We start from the raw sequence: 18,057 nt of genomic DNA, 5'->3' as shown, positions 1-18,057 counted from the left end.
TCGCCGCCGGAATTATAGCCGCTTTGTTTGAATCAGTATAGACACGGCCTGGCTGAACTAAAAGAAATAAAAGAAAGACAAAAATAATGAATGTGTGATAAGCATGCTTTAACGAAGAACAATACTAGTATCGACTGTTAAAAAAAAAAAAAAAAAAAAAAAAAAAAAAAAAAAAAAGAAAAAAAGAAAAAAAAGGGGAGATTTTATTTTTCTTTCTTTTTCAATGGATTGTGTTGACGTCGAGAAACCACTACACTTACCTGGTTACAGAGCAGCTTGGAAATAGTGCCAAAGAGGGCAAAATAGAAAGTCAAAGCACTGGATAAATTCACCGTTACTGAGCCAAAACTGTTTTTGTATGACTCAAACTTATTTTTTGGTTGCACGCTAAAAGCCTGTATAGTAAATTGGACTCTTGAATGCTAGGGCTAAAGCATATGTATGCATTTTTTCAAAACTGCTTGAGCCACCATGCTGTTACATCATTTTAAGTTCGAAAGGAAATTAAGTCAATTGTTCACACATTGGACCAATAAAAAATGTCCCAGTTATCATCATGTAGGGCCCCGATTCACGAATGTTGTGTTCAGGCAGGAGCTGAGGAAGTATAAAGACCACGAAGTTCGTAGTTTAGAATACTTTTTTTTTAAACCCCACAAACAAGGAACTAAAATTACGTTTGATTGGGAAGCGCTTTTTATTTTATTTTATTATTGTTATGATGTTTTTTTTTTTACCGCGTCTGCAGACTGCTGTGTTTGTGACATTTGGTATGATTGCCACTGACCAATGAACGACGAGTGTCACGAAGCACATGTTCAAAACTAAAAAGTCTCACATATCACCTTCTTAAAAAACCGTTTTAGATGGGAGAACTGAGAAGTGCAAGAAGCATTTCAGCAAATCAAATCCATAGCCAAGTAAATAGAGAGAGAGAGAGAGAGAGCGAGAGAGAGAGAGAGAGAAACGAGATGTTGCGAGATGTGATATCGAAACTAGACGGAATTGAGTCAAAATCCGCCACATGTGTACGCAACAAGCTGATGCATTGTGGGACAGACGCGTTACTGCTTGTCGATTGAAACTGTTGACCTGGTAATTGTGGGAAGAAAGCTCGTCACAAAGACAGGTTTTGGTGCTGAAGACACAGGGAAAAGGGTGTTTGTTATTTTCCGGGATATGCTTCATGTTATAAGGTGAGCTGTTTTCATTATTGAAGGCTTGAAAACAAAAATCATCAATGTTATGGGCGATAACTATTCGGAGATGATTGTGGATTTCAAAATGGCGAGAGATTACTGCCCCTGTACAAAAGGGCGACAATTGACTTGTGCATTCTTATCGAATTATCCCCCAAATCAACATGATTTTTGTGTGTTCGGTAGCATCTAATGTTTTAAAAGGTCTTTGAAATAGCAAGGAGCGTTACATTAAGGGGATACAATGTCCCCGAAGTGAAGGATGTTTCGACAAACACGACGGAACAAAAATGGCGTGTGAACGACCGGGAACCGGCGGGATAGTATCGACCCAAATGAAAATTACTGGGCAGGGAGGTTCTTGGAGTAGGTTCCCCTTTGTGGAAAGATAACCCTTCACTGTCATACCCCCTTCTTTCGATTTTTAACAGAGCTTTTGTAAACATGAGATACAGTTAGCATTTCGTTAAGGTATTTAGTTCATTTAACAATCGGTCGCAAACGGCGCTGAATTATGCTCAAGGTCACTGGCTCTATTGAAATGGCGGCTGTATCATGTGACTTGCACGCAGCTTTCGCGTCATGAAGCGAGCGTGGCAAACGCGCAAACACACGGACACGCATCGCAGCCAAGTTCGTCACCAGTCGGCCTACTCGAGTTTGCTGTGTGCAGACCTTAACTACGTTGCATAGTACTGTAAAGTAAACAGCCGTTAGGTCTCCTTTAATCATAGTTTTAAGTTGATACTTGTCAGTATGTTCTGAAAAGTGGGCTAACGTCTGAAAAAGCACAAATGCCTGATCACACGCCCAGTTTCGTCCGCATTGCTGACGCATACATTTGAATGATATTCAGTCGATTGAATATCAGTACAACCTTTACGATATTAATGAAGTGAATCATATTTTTTTTGTGGACAAAGTGATACAAACTTTCAAAGATTTGCAGGAACACATGCGTTCTAGCTTTTGACAGGAAGCCCCACTTCACCTCCGAAGCACATGGCTTGAGCACGAGTGCCCTTTTCGTGTTTTTAGACTGTTGCTTGAGTTTTTTCCCCTGCCCTCTTAGTCTCTTGTCTCACAATCTGGGTGCTTGCTGTCTTAAGCCATAAGTATGTAATCGAAAATACGTTCCATAAGTCTGGGCATTTATCACATTGTCAAACATGCGCCATACTTAGTATGAATGTTTCAACAGTATGAATATAAGATTATAGTTGGTATTTTCATTTAACACATTGTCAGATATGTGCCATACCGTATGAATGTTTTAAAAGTGTGAATATAAGATTATAGTTGGTATTTTCATTTACTGAAAATGATTACTGTCAGCTTTTGATGACAAAAGCCCTTGAAAAGATTTCTCTTTTTTGCCACAATTTTTAGATATTTGTCAACATTTCTTTGTTTAGAAAACTTATTCATTGTTCCTGTTATTAGTAATATTACAATATTGATAGTATTAGTAGTGGTAAATTAAACTTGTAAAAGATTTTATGTAAGTCATGGTCTGTATCTGTATGACAGTTATGTCTGACTGATGATCAGGGAAGTAGAGGAGGCGACTGCTGTCCTGACTATCTGAGCTAGAATTTGATTATCATAGAGTGGAGAGTGTCTTGCTCAAATTAAGTATTACATCTTCTGTACAGAAGAAAGTTCCAGATTGATGGGTTTGAAAACATTTTTGATTCAAATAGAAGGTGGCAGAATGGTTAAGATGCTCTTGTGCCAATACAGAGCCCATGAGGGTCTGGGTTTGAATCTCGCTCTCGCCCTTTCTCCCAAGTTTGACTGGAAAATCAAACTGAGTGTCTAGTCATTCAGTTGGGGTGATAAACTGAGGTCCTGTGTGCAGAATGCACATGGCGCTATGGAAAAGAGCCCATGGCAACAAAAGGGTTGTCCTTTGGCAAAATTTTGAAGAAAAATCTGATAGGTACACAAATATATGCATGCATTCAAGGCCAGACTAAGCACACTGGGTTTGGTCAGGCATCTGCCTAGCAGATGTGGTGTAGAGTATATATATATATGAATTTGTCTGAATGCAGTGGTGCCTCCTTGAGAAATTGAAACTGAAACTGAAAAATGATTTGAATAAAGAGCAAAGCTGCTTTGATGAGTTGATCATGTTAGTGTGTACACCAACTACCAAGAGTTACTGACAAAAGGCCGCAGAGATAACATTTTGAGGAACATATTAAGTGAAGGGTGACAGAATGAGTTTGTAGTACTTATGTTATGCATATTTCAATGAGAAAAATGAAGAATTCTGATGATTGGTTGAACTTTTAGTTTGAATATGATATCCAGAACCCCTGTAGAGGTTTTGCTGCAGAATCTGCTATGTAATGTCTGTCTAATGTCATGCCTGATAAAAGAGGGTTAAAATAATCATATATTCATATTTTGATAGGATCAATCTGCAAACTAGAATACACTAAAATTAGTAAAAAATAAAAATTTCGTTGAGTCTTACTGGAGAGAGGAGAGGTGAATTGTATGAATAGTCAGTTAATTGAACAGTTAGTGTGTTTTTTGTTTGAACTCAGTGTTTTGACATTCATTATTCCATTGTGTAAAGTGAAAACCAATGTTTTTTCTGTCAGTTTCACAGGCAAACATGAAATCTGACTTTGAGGGCAGAAACTTGCTTTGAAGAATGTAAAACCTGCTTTGAAGAATGTAGGAGAACCCTATCAGTGCTCTGTTTATTTATTATTTTTTTCAATCATCATCATTAAGATTATTTTCCAGCATCTAGGTTTTGATATTAAGGGATACAAGTTTCCAATAATGTGATGTTAATTGTTAGTGATGGTGAACTTGTGCTTGGAGGTGAATGACTGAGACTGGCGAGGGTCAACTCATTTGTGATGAATGATTGCACAGGAACTCAGTTTGTTCTTGCAGAAATAGAATGTGTTGCTGTTGGGTTTGGTCAGACCCCTTGAGTGTTCTATTAGAGTTAGGAACTTCTACAAAAGGAAATGAAGAAAGCAAGAAAAAGTCTTGAAGAAAAGCACCATTGCAAATGCTTGTAAACTTAGTCAATTCAGAAAAATAATTTGAAAATGGAAAGTTATGTTCACTCAAACCTCAAGATGAAAAATGAACATGGGAAATAATCCTCTTTTTGAAGAAGATAATCTTGTTACCACTGGCTCAGCAGAAAAAGTAAGCAAGCCGAATACTTGTTTTTCAAATATGTTCACTAAAGAGAATCTGCCACAAGTACCAGGTATGTTCACTAAAGAGAATACAGATCACCTGCCACACATACCAGATATCAGTTGTGTGTCATTCACGGTGTTTAATAAAAAAAATTACCAATGCAAAATTTTGCCAATACAGTGAGCAAATTTGCTTGTAAATTTTTTGGCCTCAGAGAGGGTAGCACTGAAACTGAAAGTAAAAACAGTATCATGAGTATGAAAGTAAAAACATAACTTATTTATCATAACTTATACGCTTAATTATTTACACATGTTACAGGAATAACCTGATCATGTGCAGCTTGGATAATATAATTATATGCAGACACACATATACACATTTGTATACAACTTACAAATGTATGCTATTGCTCTGTTGACACTGTACCCAGAGAGCACAGACATCAGTGCCTTTTAAGTTGCACTGCATTTACAAAGAAATCAGATGAAAATGTGGAAAGTCTCATCTGATACCTGTACTAACACAGTAACAGTCAGTGTTTTGAACTTATATGGGTTTTCTTATATATTTTCTACTTGGACAAACAGGCAGGTAAACACATGTATGCATACACAATTTGTACACAAAATACACACATGGCCCACTACACCCTCCACACACACAACTGACAGTCCCATTCCCCTCACACATACAGCTAGCACACATACACATCATGTATACATGTACAGTGACACATATACACACACTTACACACACACACACTCTGACACACACACACACACATAGTCATAGTGATGTACAAGCACACTCAAGCATCAGAAAACATGCATGCACACACACTTTCATGCTTGTGTACATGCTCACAAACACACACAGTTGCATGCGTGCACACTCCAACTTTGTATAAGGACATGTGACTCGCACATTGTGGCATACAAATCTCCCTGTTTTCTCCCCATGCTAATCTTTCAAGAAATTTATAACCTATACTAGTTCCAGAAGTGTATATATACTTGTATGACATGTACACACACTTTGGTAATGCGAATATATCAGTGACAAATGAAATCATGCACAAATATGGACAAATTGAATGGCTACATTGAAGCAGACAATATATATGTATATGTGGGAAGACCTATATTGTCACCTTGAAAGAATAGATGGCATGATTCAAAACCAATCTGTAATTTCCATTGTACATCAGTTGATATCATAAGTCAGTTAATAAAAACATGTTATGAGAAAAATTATTTGTTCAGTGGGTATGGATCATGTGCACATGTTCACACCTTGATTCCTCAATTTGAATCCCAGTATGAGTAGGATGCCTGGTGAGTAAACTTAATATAGCCCTGTGCCCGAGCATTGCTCTGGCATAAGAAACGTGTCCAATTATAACAGTTTTCTCTTTCTTACATATATGCATAAACTGCAGGGAAAGGGTACTAACTTCTTCAGCATTTCTGGAAGTGTCCACATGTAATTTTGAGGAAGAACAGTATTTTTGTCTGAGTTTTTTCCGAATCAGTGTGGCACGAAAATTTGTCGAAGCTGTTAACTCCCCAGGGTTGAAAAGGTTAAGGATGGAGATTTGCGTGCCCTCCAAAACGAATTACGACTGTCAGAGTGTTGGGTTACAGGGTCATTGTACTTGTACATTTGGATAACTTTGTAGGAGTTGCAACCCACAAATGCAGAAGAAAAGGAGAGCCAGTGAGTTCCCATCATCCCCACTCCTGAAAAAAAAAAAAAAAAAAAAAAGAAAGAAAAAAAAAAAGCTGTCATTTTCACCATATTAGAAAAAGGGGTATGTTTGACATGTCCACCGGATATTAAAATCCTAATTATAGAAATCTGCAAGATGTTGAGACTTAATGCTGAAGAAACATTCCACACATGTGCCAAATGTTGAGTCCTGTTTGACATGTGGTATTGGTATTTTGCAGGTGATGGCAGACACAGAAGAGCACTTTGTGGGGAAGGAGGGGGAGGAGAACGGAGGTACAGTGACAGATGCTCAGGTGCTACAGACAATGGAGATCCCCAAGAACCTGTTGCAGGAGGACAATGCTGCAGACGCTGCCTCAGGCACCACGGAGTATGTAGTCATCGCCCAGAATGGCCAGGAGTGTGCAGAGGGGGAGACTGTGGTGATGATGGAGGTGGGGGAGGGAGGGGAGGAAGAGGTGGTGGAAGAAACGGTTTCTATGCAGGATGGGCAGGGGAATGAGGAGGGAGGTCAGGCCCTGCAGGAGGGAGAAGCAGATGATGATAGGGATGATGAAGAGGGAGGGCTGTTGCAGCCAGGTGAGGCCTTGCGAGGAGGAGCGGATGACGAAGGAGAAACACGTATCATTAATCTGGAGGAAGATGAGGAAGAGGACGATGAAGGGGGTGAAAAAGCAGATAAGGAAGAAGAGGAGACCAAAGAAGCAGAAGAAGAGGAGGAGGAGGAGGAGCAAGAGGAAACAGACAAGACAGCAGATAAGGATGTCATGCAGCTCCCTGCAGAAGCCATAAGGAGCCAGATTTTGTCCCCTACTCATGAGAGTGAAGAGCCCAGTGTGGAGGTCAGGGCCTCTCCCACCAAAAGGACCATTCGATCTCCAGAGAAACTGGCAGCTGCTCGGAAAGCAGCTGCTTCTGCTTTTGGTTTTGATGACCCAGAGCCAGAAGCTGAGCAGAGCACATCTGGCAAGAAGGAGGAACCCCAGCCTTCCAAACCGACCCGGTCTGCCAAATCCTCCAAAGACTCTGACAAGACTGAGACACAGCAGAGTGAAAAGCCCACTCCAGCCCCAGAGAAAAGGCGTGGCCGTCCACCTAAGCCCAAACCTCAGGAGGAGGACACTCCAGCAGAACCAGACACTACTGAAAAGAAAGGAAGAAGGGGCAGAAAATCAGAAATATCAACAGAGGAACCTGAGCAAGAGAAGGAGAAAGAAACGGTGGTGGGAGAAACCCCTCGTCGAGCCACCAGGCCCCCCAGACGTTACATGGATGAGGAGCCAGAACCCAAGCAAAAGGAAGAGAAGAAAACCCCAACAGCAACACCAGGCCGTGGGCGCGGGCGACCTCGCAAGGAGCCAGTCCCAGAGGAGGAAGTGACAGAGAAAAGCAAGCCTGCAGAGGCAACGCCCCAAAGCTCTCAGGAGTCTGGTCGGGGGAGAGGTAGGCCCAAGAAAACAGACACACCTTCAGCAAAAGAAGCAACTCCAGCAGCGAGCACACCTGCTGTCAAACGTGGGCGAGGGCGCCCAAAGAAAGATGTGGTAGAGGCGCCACCTGAAGAGGAGGCAGAGCCAGAAGAAGAGAGCATGGAAGAAACAGAAGAGGAAGCTCAGGAATCCCAAGAGGAAGGCAAGAACAGACGCCCTGGACGGCCCAAGAAACAGGCTGCCAGTGAAGTCGCTAGCAAAAGCAGTGGTGGGAAGAAGGATGTGGAGGCTGAGGAAGGGCGGGCCAGTCCCCGCTTGCCCCGAAGGAGTGGCGCACAGGAAGCGGAGAAAGCCAAAAACAAACAGGATGAAACCTCTACACCTTCCACCCCCTCCCGAAGAGGGAGGACCAGATCGCGACGAGAAGATGATGAAGATTCTCAGCCTGAACCAGAAGCGGAACCCCAAGAAATGGTGCGGCGGGGACGGAAACGGGTACATGAGGAAGAAACATCCACCACATCACAGACAGTCACTCCAGCTTCTCCTGCGTCCTCCCCGCGTAAAAAGCCTCGCTCCCAGGCAGAAATCCAGATTGTCCCTGCAGGGATGGCTCGTGTCAAAGAGGAGCCAGTAGAGAAGCAAGCAGAGGAGGAGGAGGAAGAAGAAGAGGAGGAAGAAGAGGAGGAAGAGGGTGAATCCACTCCAGCAGCCCCAGAGCCGGGAACCCCAGCTGCCCCTACAGTTCATGTCATTGCCTCACAGTCAGTGACTATGATTGGTGGGTCCACAAGCACACCTGTGGTCAACTCACAGGATGCCTACACCTTTGAGGAGTTGGAGACAACAGCAGACATGAGCCAGGTGGAGGCCTCCTCCATCAGCATGGAGGACTCCAGCTACATGTCAGAGATGGGGACCCAGACACCTGGCGAGGAGTTTGTGGAGGTCCACACCATCTTTGAGACGGGCAACCGTCGCTCAGTGCAGACCCAGACTGACCCGCGCCTGAAGAAGAAGAAATTTGGCCCCCTGAGTCACGACATGGAGTGCGACACCATGGATCTGGAGGAAGAGGATGATGACTTTGAAGAGTACCGTCGTCGCCGTCGCCACGAGGATGACATCAGCCTCTTTGAGGACAGTGAGCCACGTCGTAAATCCATCAAACGCAATACTGAAGAAGCGCTGAAATGCCCATTCTGTGAAAAAGCATTCATTGGCCTGGTGAAACACATCAAGGGCAAGCACTCTGAGGAACCTGATTATGAGGAGGAGATGCGCAATGCCAAGTGGAGAGAGAGGATCATGAAAGTGTCAACAGCAGGATCGGAGGAGGCAGGCGACACCTGCACTGAGTGTGGCAAGGTGAGTTCTTTGTGTAACTGGTGTCTCAATCAGTTAATAAGCCAGTAGTTCCAACTGTATGTCACTTGAGCAATATGTAATGTGTATGTCATGATGCTATCCACTTATTCAATTTATTGTCATTGTGCCAAACTGAAGTATACTGTCAACTATGCATAATAAGAGCAGGATGTGTGTGTCATGTCGGTCATTGTCAGAATGTTACTGTAAGACTGGTGTGTGGTGTAACTTGTGTGTCAAGGGAGCAAGATGAAGTGTGTGTATGATGTCACTGTCATTGTGTCAGACATGTAATGTAGACTATAGGGTAGAATATATGTATGGCAGGTGACAAAGGAACATGAAGCACAAGTGGAATAACAGGGATACAGGTGTTTAGTGCTGACACAGTGATGTGATAAGAGGTGCATTTTGTTACTGTAAATGTTAATTGCCAACACAGTGACCTAATGTTAGTCGTCTCAATATGCACAACAGGTGTTAAGTGCTGCCATAATGACCTTATGTAAGATGTGACATGTTTGAGTTGTTGATGACTTGATGTGAGATGTATAAGTTTTAACAGTGTGTGGCAGGTACTGATGTGGCATGATGTGCATTTTATTTTAAATTCATACTTTATTGCATGCTTGAAATAAGACAGAAAATTCTCTTTTGGCTCACTCAAAATTACAAGTGTTACTGCTAAACACCCTGGTCTGATAGGAGGTGTGTGTATGATACGTATCAAAGTGATGTAACAGGAGGTATGTATCCACTGATGCAGGTGACAAAGAACATGAAGCGCCACATGGAACTGCACCAGCAGAACCGCATGCAGATTCCCTGCCCCATCTGCTCCAAAGTGGTGCTAAAGACCGGCATGAGCTCCCACATGCGCACTGTGCACTCTGGACGCAAGCCATACAAGTGTCCCCACTGCGATTATTCCTCTGCCTTCCGTGGCAACCTCAACACCCACATCAAGGTCAGAATTATGAGCAGTTCATTTCACTTCTTTCAGCAGTCATCAGAAATACTTCAAAGAAGTGTAGTCATGATAACTATTCTTTGACAGAATGATGAGCAGCTCATTTCACTTCTTTCAGCAATCTGTAGAAATATTTCAGTGCAGTGTCATAATAACTATTCAACTGCTTTTAAAAGTTTAATTTCATTGGATAGTGATATATTTATATCCATTTGATTAATTAGCTGTTGATTTTGCTTCACTTGCTAAGATTGTGTAAGAATGCGAAATATTCATCCTTCATTCATCATTTCATGGCTTCAGTTTCAAAATCAGATAATTTCTGAATTACACAGTTCTTGTTTCTATCTGTTCATGTAATTTGTCCATGATTAGATGGTGATTTTGAGTGCTCCATATTGATGTGTTTGGTTTAGTGTTGATGACATGCAGTTAGTGCTCCATTTTGATATGTTGTGACTGTCCTTTCAGGGAATGCACTTGCACACTCGTCAGTATCTGTGCAACACTTGCAAGGCTGCCTTCAAAACGCTGGGTGCCCTGATTGGTCACACCAAGCGTGTTCACGAGGGGTGGAAGTCGCCCAACCAAAAGATCTTTATATGCTCGGTGTGTGAGAAGCGTTTCACCAAGAAGTATCATGTGGACCGTCACATGCTGATCCACACAGGAGAGAAGCCTCATAAGTGCACCGACTGTGGACGGTGCTTCAACAACAAGTCGAACCTGATGTCACACATCCAGTTGGTGCACAAGAAGCTGTCCCCGTACATGTGCGACATGTGTCATGAGACCTTCAAACGCAAGAAGCTGCTGCTGGAACACATTGGCAAGGTACTTGCATCACCTGTCAGCTCTTGTTGCTGCACTGGCTCTCTCTCAGTGTGTCTCTTTCTCTGTGCTTCTCTTTTTTTGCCCCCCTGTGCCTCTCTCTTGTCTATATCTCTCAACATTCTACAGCTCTTTTACTGTCCTAGCTCTGTATGCATGCACAGTACCAAATTTATTACTTGCTGATTATCTTGTGTGCATACACCTTTTTCAAATGTACGTACAGCACTGCTTGTTTGTATTTGAATATGAATGGCTGTGCTGTGTTGTGACCATACCATGTAACCAATGGCGGTGCTGTGTTGTGACCATACCATGTAACCAATGGCGGTGCTGTGTTGCGACCTTGTGACCAATGGCTGTGATGTGTTGTGACCAATGGCTGTGATGAGATTTGTTTAAATCATGAGACCAGTGACTGTGTTGTGTTCAGATCATGTGACCAATGACTGCTGTGTTCAGGTGCATGTGGCTCATGGAGAGGCAGCCAAAGCCATGCAGGCCTACATCCGGAAGATTGAGGATGAGTCTGTGGACGATGAGTCGATGGAGCTACAGGATGGGGAGCATGGTGGCCAGCAACAGACCATCACCATTGCTGCTGCTGAGGACGGTGCTGAGGGTCAGACCGTGTACCAGATGCCGGATGGCACCTACCAGGCTGTGGTCACCGATGCTTCTCAGGTATCATCTCACTTGATGGTATTTTCTTGATACAAGGAGGAATGGTTAGGACCCTTGTCTAGCAATACATTGTCCATGAGGGTTTAGGTTTGAATCCCGATCTTGTCCATTCTCTCAAATAGACTGGAATGATCAAATTGAGCTCTATTCTTTCTGATGATTAACCAAAGTCATATTTGCAGTATGCACTTTGTGCATTAAAAAAGAACCCGAAAAGGAACCCATGGCAACGTAAGTATTGTGCTCTGGCGAAATTCTGTAGAAGAAATCCACTCTGATGGGTATACAGATATGCATGCACACAGACAGGGAGGGGAGTTGTTTGCCATCCCCTGCACACAGACAGTGGGGATGTGGTGAATGATGATGCTGGGGATGGTGTGCAGGTGCTACAAGGCCAGACGTTCACCACTCTGCAGACAGATGGAGGGCAGGAGACCATCATTATCGTGCAGGCTGCTGACCCCAATGAGGTCACTCACGCAATTGTGGAGGGGGAGGAGGGGGTGGAGTTCACCATGCAACCTGCCGAGGAGGAACCCTCCACTTCCGCTACCATCTTCACTGCACAGATGCAGACCTAAGTGTGCTGAGGTGGGTTCTTATGCCCTGTTTCCTAGGTAATGAGGTATGGTTGAACACGCCGCGATGTGGAAGAATCTATCAGATGAAGTACTCAAAGTACTCTTCACATATCTTTATTGCAAAGGAAAAGAAAAGAGATGGTTCAAACCATTTGAATGATATCTGGACATTGTGTTCTCTTTGAAAATTAAAAAAAAAAAAAAAAAAAAAAAGAGAAGAAAAGGGATAGGGTTTAACCACTTGCATTGTATCTCTCGAATATAGAGGTCTGTTTAAGAAAAAACATATCTATGTAGGTGAAGGGTGATTTGTGCAGGATATGTTTGTAGTGTTACCATGTGTTCTGTTTGATAATTGTTGAGTTACTTTGTGCTATGGTAATTGTGGTGTTATGTATTCTATTATGATTAGGGTGTTACCATGTGTTGTGAAAATCTAGGTGTAACTATGCGTTGTTGTGTTAACCATGGTGTTACTGTGTATTTTGTTGTAATAATTGTGTTACCATATGTTGTGATAACCATAGTGTTACTGTGTGTTCTGTTATGATAATTGTAGTGCTACATGTTTTGTGATAATTGTAGTGTTCCCATGTATATATTGTCATAACTGTAAGCGTTCTGTTGTGATAATCATTGTATGTGTTCTGTTAGTTATGTTGATAATTGTTATGTTACGTGTTGTTGATAACTGTGGTATTACTGTGTGTTGTGATGTCATGGTAGTATCGTGATGATGTGTTTTTAGATAACTGTTGTGTTACTGTGTGTGGTATCGTGATAATTGTAAGTGTTTTTGTGTGTGGACTGTGACCCAGGCTGACTGTGACCCAGGCATATTTCTACTTTCAGGAAGAGATGCAGGGTCAAGAGTGGATTCGTTGTGCTGGCTGTCTGACCTGTGGCCTGAGGAATCTGGGATGATATTCACTTGGGATGAAAATTTAATGTGCACTCTTTGGACTTGACTTTTGTTAATGAGGCTGACGCTCAGATCCTTTGGGTGAAATGTTATTTGCATGGGGCTCTCAGAGACTTCAGTTCTTCTAATGCATGACTGCTTAGTGTCCTGTGCAGTCAAAGAATCTGTAAAGTGTGGTTCTCTGAGGGGTCTACTTGTGTTTTGTGTGTGTAAAGCATGCTATCTTGTGCTGTGGAGAGCAGACAGGAATGCAGCAGCTCTGGTTGTCTGACTTGATTCCTTGCATGTGAACATGGTGAAGAGAAACCGTTCGTGGCAGAGAGATGAGACATTTAGAGAAGCATAATTATTTCATCGTATGAATGTTAGTTTTCAGTTTTATTTTTATTTTTTAGAAATAAATAGCATGAAAGCATTCTCGCCTTTCTGTGTGTGTGTTTTAACTGGTTCATACTGAAGTAAGCTATGTTATGCCAACATTCTGTCTGCTCTGGTGCCTCCTCTGCCCTACTGAGCCAGAGACAGCTAACATCCTGTGCATGATTGGGAAGAACCAATTCATGGTTTTCTGGGTGTGGGGTGTAGGGTACATCCTACCCTGACTCATATGTGGGTTTGTCTTTTTGTTTTGGAGTGCATGGTGTGTCGAGACAGAAAAAAAAAGAAGGGAAAACTAAACTGGTGTGTGTGGTGTTTGGCAATCATGTAGGGAAAAGAGGAAAGGAAGTTAGTCTTTGAGAGTAGATAGGCAGTGGAACAGAAACTGCTATGTGTGTTGGATGTGGATAGTGCATTTACCATGACAGCACACTGGCCCTGTTGACAGTTCATGTATGCGATGATGTCCCTGATAGCAACAGCAACGAGTGATGGCCTCGAGGTAACGCATCCACCTATGAAGTGAGAGAATCTGAGCACACTGGTTCGAATCACAGTACAGTCGCCAGTATTTTCTCCCCCTCCACTAGACCTTGAGTGGTGGTCTGGGCGCTAGTCATTCGGATGAGATGATAAACCGAGGTCCCGTGTGCAGCATGCACTTAGCGCACGTAAAAGAACCCATGGCAACAAAAGGGTTGTCCCTGGCAAAATTCTGTAGAAACATCCACTTAAATAGGAAGAACAAATAAAACTGCATGCAGGAAAAAATACAAAAAAATGGGTGGCGCTCTCGGTGCAGCGACGTGCTCTCCCTGGGGAGAGCAGCCCGAATTTCACAGAGAAATCCGTTGTGATGAAAAAGAGAAATACAATACAACATTGATAATGTGGTTCTAAAATGTTTTTGTTGTCAGTTGTAGTACCTGCTGGCATGACATTGAAGTGGCAGTTTGATCTGAGCCACAGGTGTACAGATACCAGTTATCACTTTTGATTACCGAGGTCAGGGTGTGTCATTGAAACTGAATGAATGAAAGAAAGTCTGGAAATCAAATGTAGATAAACAGGAAAAGAATCACATTTCAGTTACTGTCAAACTCAACACAGACAGGCAGCACTGTGGAGTTGGACACATGGGGGGCAGGCTGTGTTAGGTGACTGGCTCAGCAGCCTGCTGCTGTTGGAAGCTGGGGTTTTCCGTGTCTGGTGATGAATGGTATGATGTTACGCTAAGTAGTTAGCACCACACCTTGACATCCAGTGGTGAGAGAGTGTGATGTTATGCTGGCTGGTATGCATCAGACCACTTGACATCCAGTGGTGAGTGGTCTGATCTGTTACACTGGGTGGTGAGCAGCAGACCACATGACATCCAGTGGTGAGCGGTCTCATCTGTTAGCTGGGTGGTAAGCAGCAGACCACTTGACATCCAGTGGTGAGTGGTCTGATCTGTTACACTGGGTGGTGAGCAGCAGACCACATGACATCCAGTGGTGAGTGGTCTGATCTGTTACACTGGGTGGTAAGCAGCAGACCACTTGACATCCAGTGGTGAGTGGTCTGATCTGTTACACTGGGTGGTAAGCAGCAGACCACTTGACATCCAGTGGTGAGTGGTCTGATCTGCAAATATCCTGGTGAACAGACTTCTAGGTGTCTGATGGTATTCCTGATAGTGAACTGTCAGCTGGTGTGTCACAGGACATGGTTCCTCCTGTAGTCGACCTGACTGCTGGAGAACTTGCTTTCCACTTGCTGAAAGAGCAAGAAGCTGACTCCATAGTTTTCATGTCAGTTTCTACATGTTAGCAAACAGCCATTCTTTTGATGTAAATAGAGCATTATTAAGTTTTTATTCATTTTTTTTTTGTACATGTTTCACCTTGAAAGAATATGTTTTGTTGTTTCTTACTGCATGAATTCGGTTTTATAACTTTGATTTTTTATGCAGATGATTGTTTGCTTTGTATTTAATGACAGCTTTGGTTTTCGTTCGTCCACATTGTCATCTTCGTTCAGTGAAATAAGGGATGGAACTGATTGACATGTCTCTTGTGTCAGCTCTTATTCAAGTGGATCTGTACATCAGATCTGTCAACCCCATCTCTTCTGTTTTTTCTTTTGTATTCGTAGGCTGAAGTTCTCATTTTTGTTCATTCTCATGAGCTTATATTCTATAAGTATGGCCTTTAGCGTCTGACCATGTTTGAGGCAGTGAAGTTCTGGTTGTAGGATGTGTTCTGATGTCACAGAGATAACATTCAGAGAGCAATATGTATTTTCTGTGTGAAAAGATCGTCACTGAACACCAGTTCTGTGGTGTAATCCAGTGTCTTACACAGTCCTACTTGAATAAACCAAATGCCAAAAACAGAAAAAGAAATAGTTTGTTATACAATCTGCCCTCCAGGGATGAACATTTGGACTTGAATAGAGTGGGAACAGTTGGTTCCTGGAGAGATCATCATCCCCAGAGACCTGTTACTTGTGGTTTTATCCAATCCCAAAAGACCATGAAAACACTGGTTCTTACTGTCTGAATAGAAAAGACCTGGCAGTTTTGGTTCAGATTGACCTCAAGAGTGCCAGTGCCTTTCATTCTTAGTATCTCTGATCCCAAAAGACCTGATGCCTTTGGTTCCTTGCTCAATAGATAGAAACATGACTGGGAAGGTTCTCATCTGTCACTGAGAGACATGGCTGGAGTGAAGAAATCCTGTCTCTTGATGATAAAAGGAATGGATACCCTTTAATAGTGCTTGCAGCTGAGACTGTTTCTGTTTAGGAAGGTGTGTGTGCATGTTTGTAAATAAGATGGGACTTTTATGCTAATTTTAAAACTTATTTTTTGGTCATTAATGTTACAAGTTTGAGCCACTGTAAAGTTATGAAAGTTTTGTTTTTGTTATTTAAGAAAAAAATTCATTCAAGTTATCACAGAGGTAACAAACATTAGTTTAAAGTGTTTATTATTGTACAGGTTCACTGTCAAAAGGTTTGAAAAAGATGGTTACATAAATTCATACCCTGCATCTATATACATACATGCAGAAGAAGAAGAGATTGTTTCCAATAAGACATGAAAAAAACCCACACCCCTAAACAAACAATACAACACAAAAAACCCAAACCAAACAAACAAAACCAACCAGATATAGCAACAGCAGAAATCAAACAAATCACTTACAAAGCAAAACAGAACAAAAAGACATTTAGTTAACAGCTTGAACATTCATTTCAAGAATTTGGAAGGGGAAACCACTATTTATGAGAATGGATATGGATTATTGCAAGGTCGTATACAAGAGCATGGTGTGAGATGCAAGAGCATGGTGTGAGATAATCAATTGAGATTTATGTGCATTTTGTTCATCTGATATCAGCCAATGTCATTATGAATTAAAAATGATCATTATTATATTTTTTGGTGTTGTTTTGCAGTTGTTTGTTGCAGATTGTACATAAGCAGTTTTTTCAAGTGATTGAGTTTGGGTTTTTGTTAGTGGCTCGCATGTCTGTTTCAAAATAAGATGAAGTTAAAGACATTTTTGCATTTTTGTTTAGGAAGGAAAGATTACAACACAATGTGGTGTGTGATTGTGTGTGTGGACATGTGTGCAACACTTTTGTGTTACAAAAGACAAAACATTTGGCCACTGATGTGATCAAAATTTTGCTTGTTCTTAGTGCACATACTGAAAGTTACAGCAGTTGGAAGTGTCTGTTTAATGTAAAAGTATTTCAGATAAAGCTGTTAAAGAGTGGAAAGTAATTGTAGAGTTTGGAGTCTTGGAAAAAAAAAAAAGATCCTTGTTCAGTTGTTAAATTACAGCAGAAAGAAAGAAAAAATTCTAGTTGAAGGATCATTGTTTTCTTTGTTTCAATGTTTGATAAACCTTAATGCTGATAATTTATTAATTACCCTTTTTTTATATTCATGTTCAGTAAGCCTGAGGGCAAATCATATGGCTGGTGTGGCTTGTAACGTATTTGAGAGACTGTATCATGATGTGTGTATGTCTGTGTATGGGTTATGTGTGTGAACAGCAAAGCAGTTAGGTGTATCATTAGTCAGCACCATTATAAAACCATCATATTATCAAGTAATGAATACTATGAACCACTAATCCAATCAGTAGATGACTGTGTGAACTGTTGATGGCATGTCTGAAATTTCTGTTATTAAAGATTTAGTTGTCTAACCAATGCTTTGTAAATGGAGTTTGGAACTGATTTCCACTTTTTTCTTCATCAACTGATTTGTATAAATCATATTTGGTTCATTTATAACTAACATGCCATTCGAATAAAGCGGTCTTCAACAATTCCCACTGTCCGGTATCTGTTCAATAAAATGAAACTGAGGTGAACTGAATGGCACTGTGGCTATGAGTACAATGAAGGCATGAAACAATTGGTGTCAATTTTGAGGTTGATAATAATAATAATAATAATAACCGGGGACAGGAATTTGGATGATGGATCCATTTTGTCAACTTGTGTCATCCTCAATCACTTTGTGTCTCATTGTCATCTGTTTAAACTTTTGTCTTTATGTCCTTTGTGTCATATTATTTTTCCCACATTGTTGGTTGTGTCCACATCATGCATCCACCAACATACAAGCATTGACAAAAACAAGAAACAACTGCCTGAACACACACACACACACACATGCTTCTAATCAATGTATCTGAAGGTGTGTTACGAAGTTTAAAGAAAAAAAGCTTAGGCATTAGCTTTGAAAGTAATGTGTTTTTACAGCCATTTTCAA

At 41.6% G+C, this 18,057-nt stretch overlaps 1 protein-coding gene across 1 annotated transcript; it reads left to right on the top strand.

The window, feature by feature from the left end:
- Window positions 1-1,040: 1,040 nt before the first annotated feature.
- On the top strand, window positions 1,041-17,682 carry LOC143299054 (uncharacterized). The gene is made up of 7 exons (XM_076612148.1): window positions 1,041-1,196; window positions 6,332-8,911; window positions 9,678-9,878; window positions 10,353-10,715; window positions 11,175-11,396; window positions 11,783-11,990; window positions 12,833-17,682. Exons 2-6 carry the CDS (start codon window positions 6,335-6,337, stop codon window positions 11,978-11,980), a joined length of 3,561 nt encoding a protein of 1,186 aa, XP_076468263.1. The 5' UTR covers window positions 1,041-1,196; window positions 6,332-6,334; the 3' UTR covers window positions 11,981-11,990; window positions 12,833-17,682.
- Window positions 17,683-18,057: the final 375 nt, after the last annotated feature.

The sequence above is a fragment of the Babylonia areolata genome, chromosome 24 (genome assembly GCF_041734735.1).
Source record: "Babylonia areolata isolate BAREFJ2019XMU chromosome 24, ASM4173473v1, whole genome shotgun sequence".
NCBI lineage: Eukaryota > Metazoa > Mollusca > Gastropoda > Neogastropoda > Buccinidae > Babylonia > Babylonia areolata.
The sequence above is the reverse complement of the archived record's forward strand: the minus strand, read 5'-3'. Positions and strand labels throughout refer to the sequence as shown.

Coding starts and splice junctions, on each gene's coding strand:
- LOC143299054 (XM_076612148.1), top strand. CDS start 6,335: ATGGCAGACACAGAAGAGCACTTTGTGGGGAAGGAGGGGGAGGAGAAC. Junction 8,912..9,677: donor CCTGCACTGAGTGTGGCAAG/GTGAGTTCTTTG, acceptor CCACTGATGCAG/GTGACAAAGAACATGAAGCG. Junction 11,397..11,782: donor TGGTCACCGATGCTTCTCAG/GTATCATCTCAC, acceptor GATGGTGTGCAG/GTGCTACAAGGCCAGACGTT.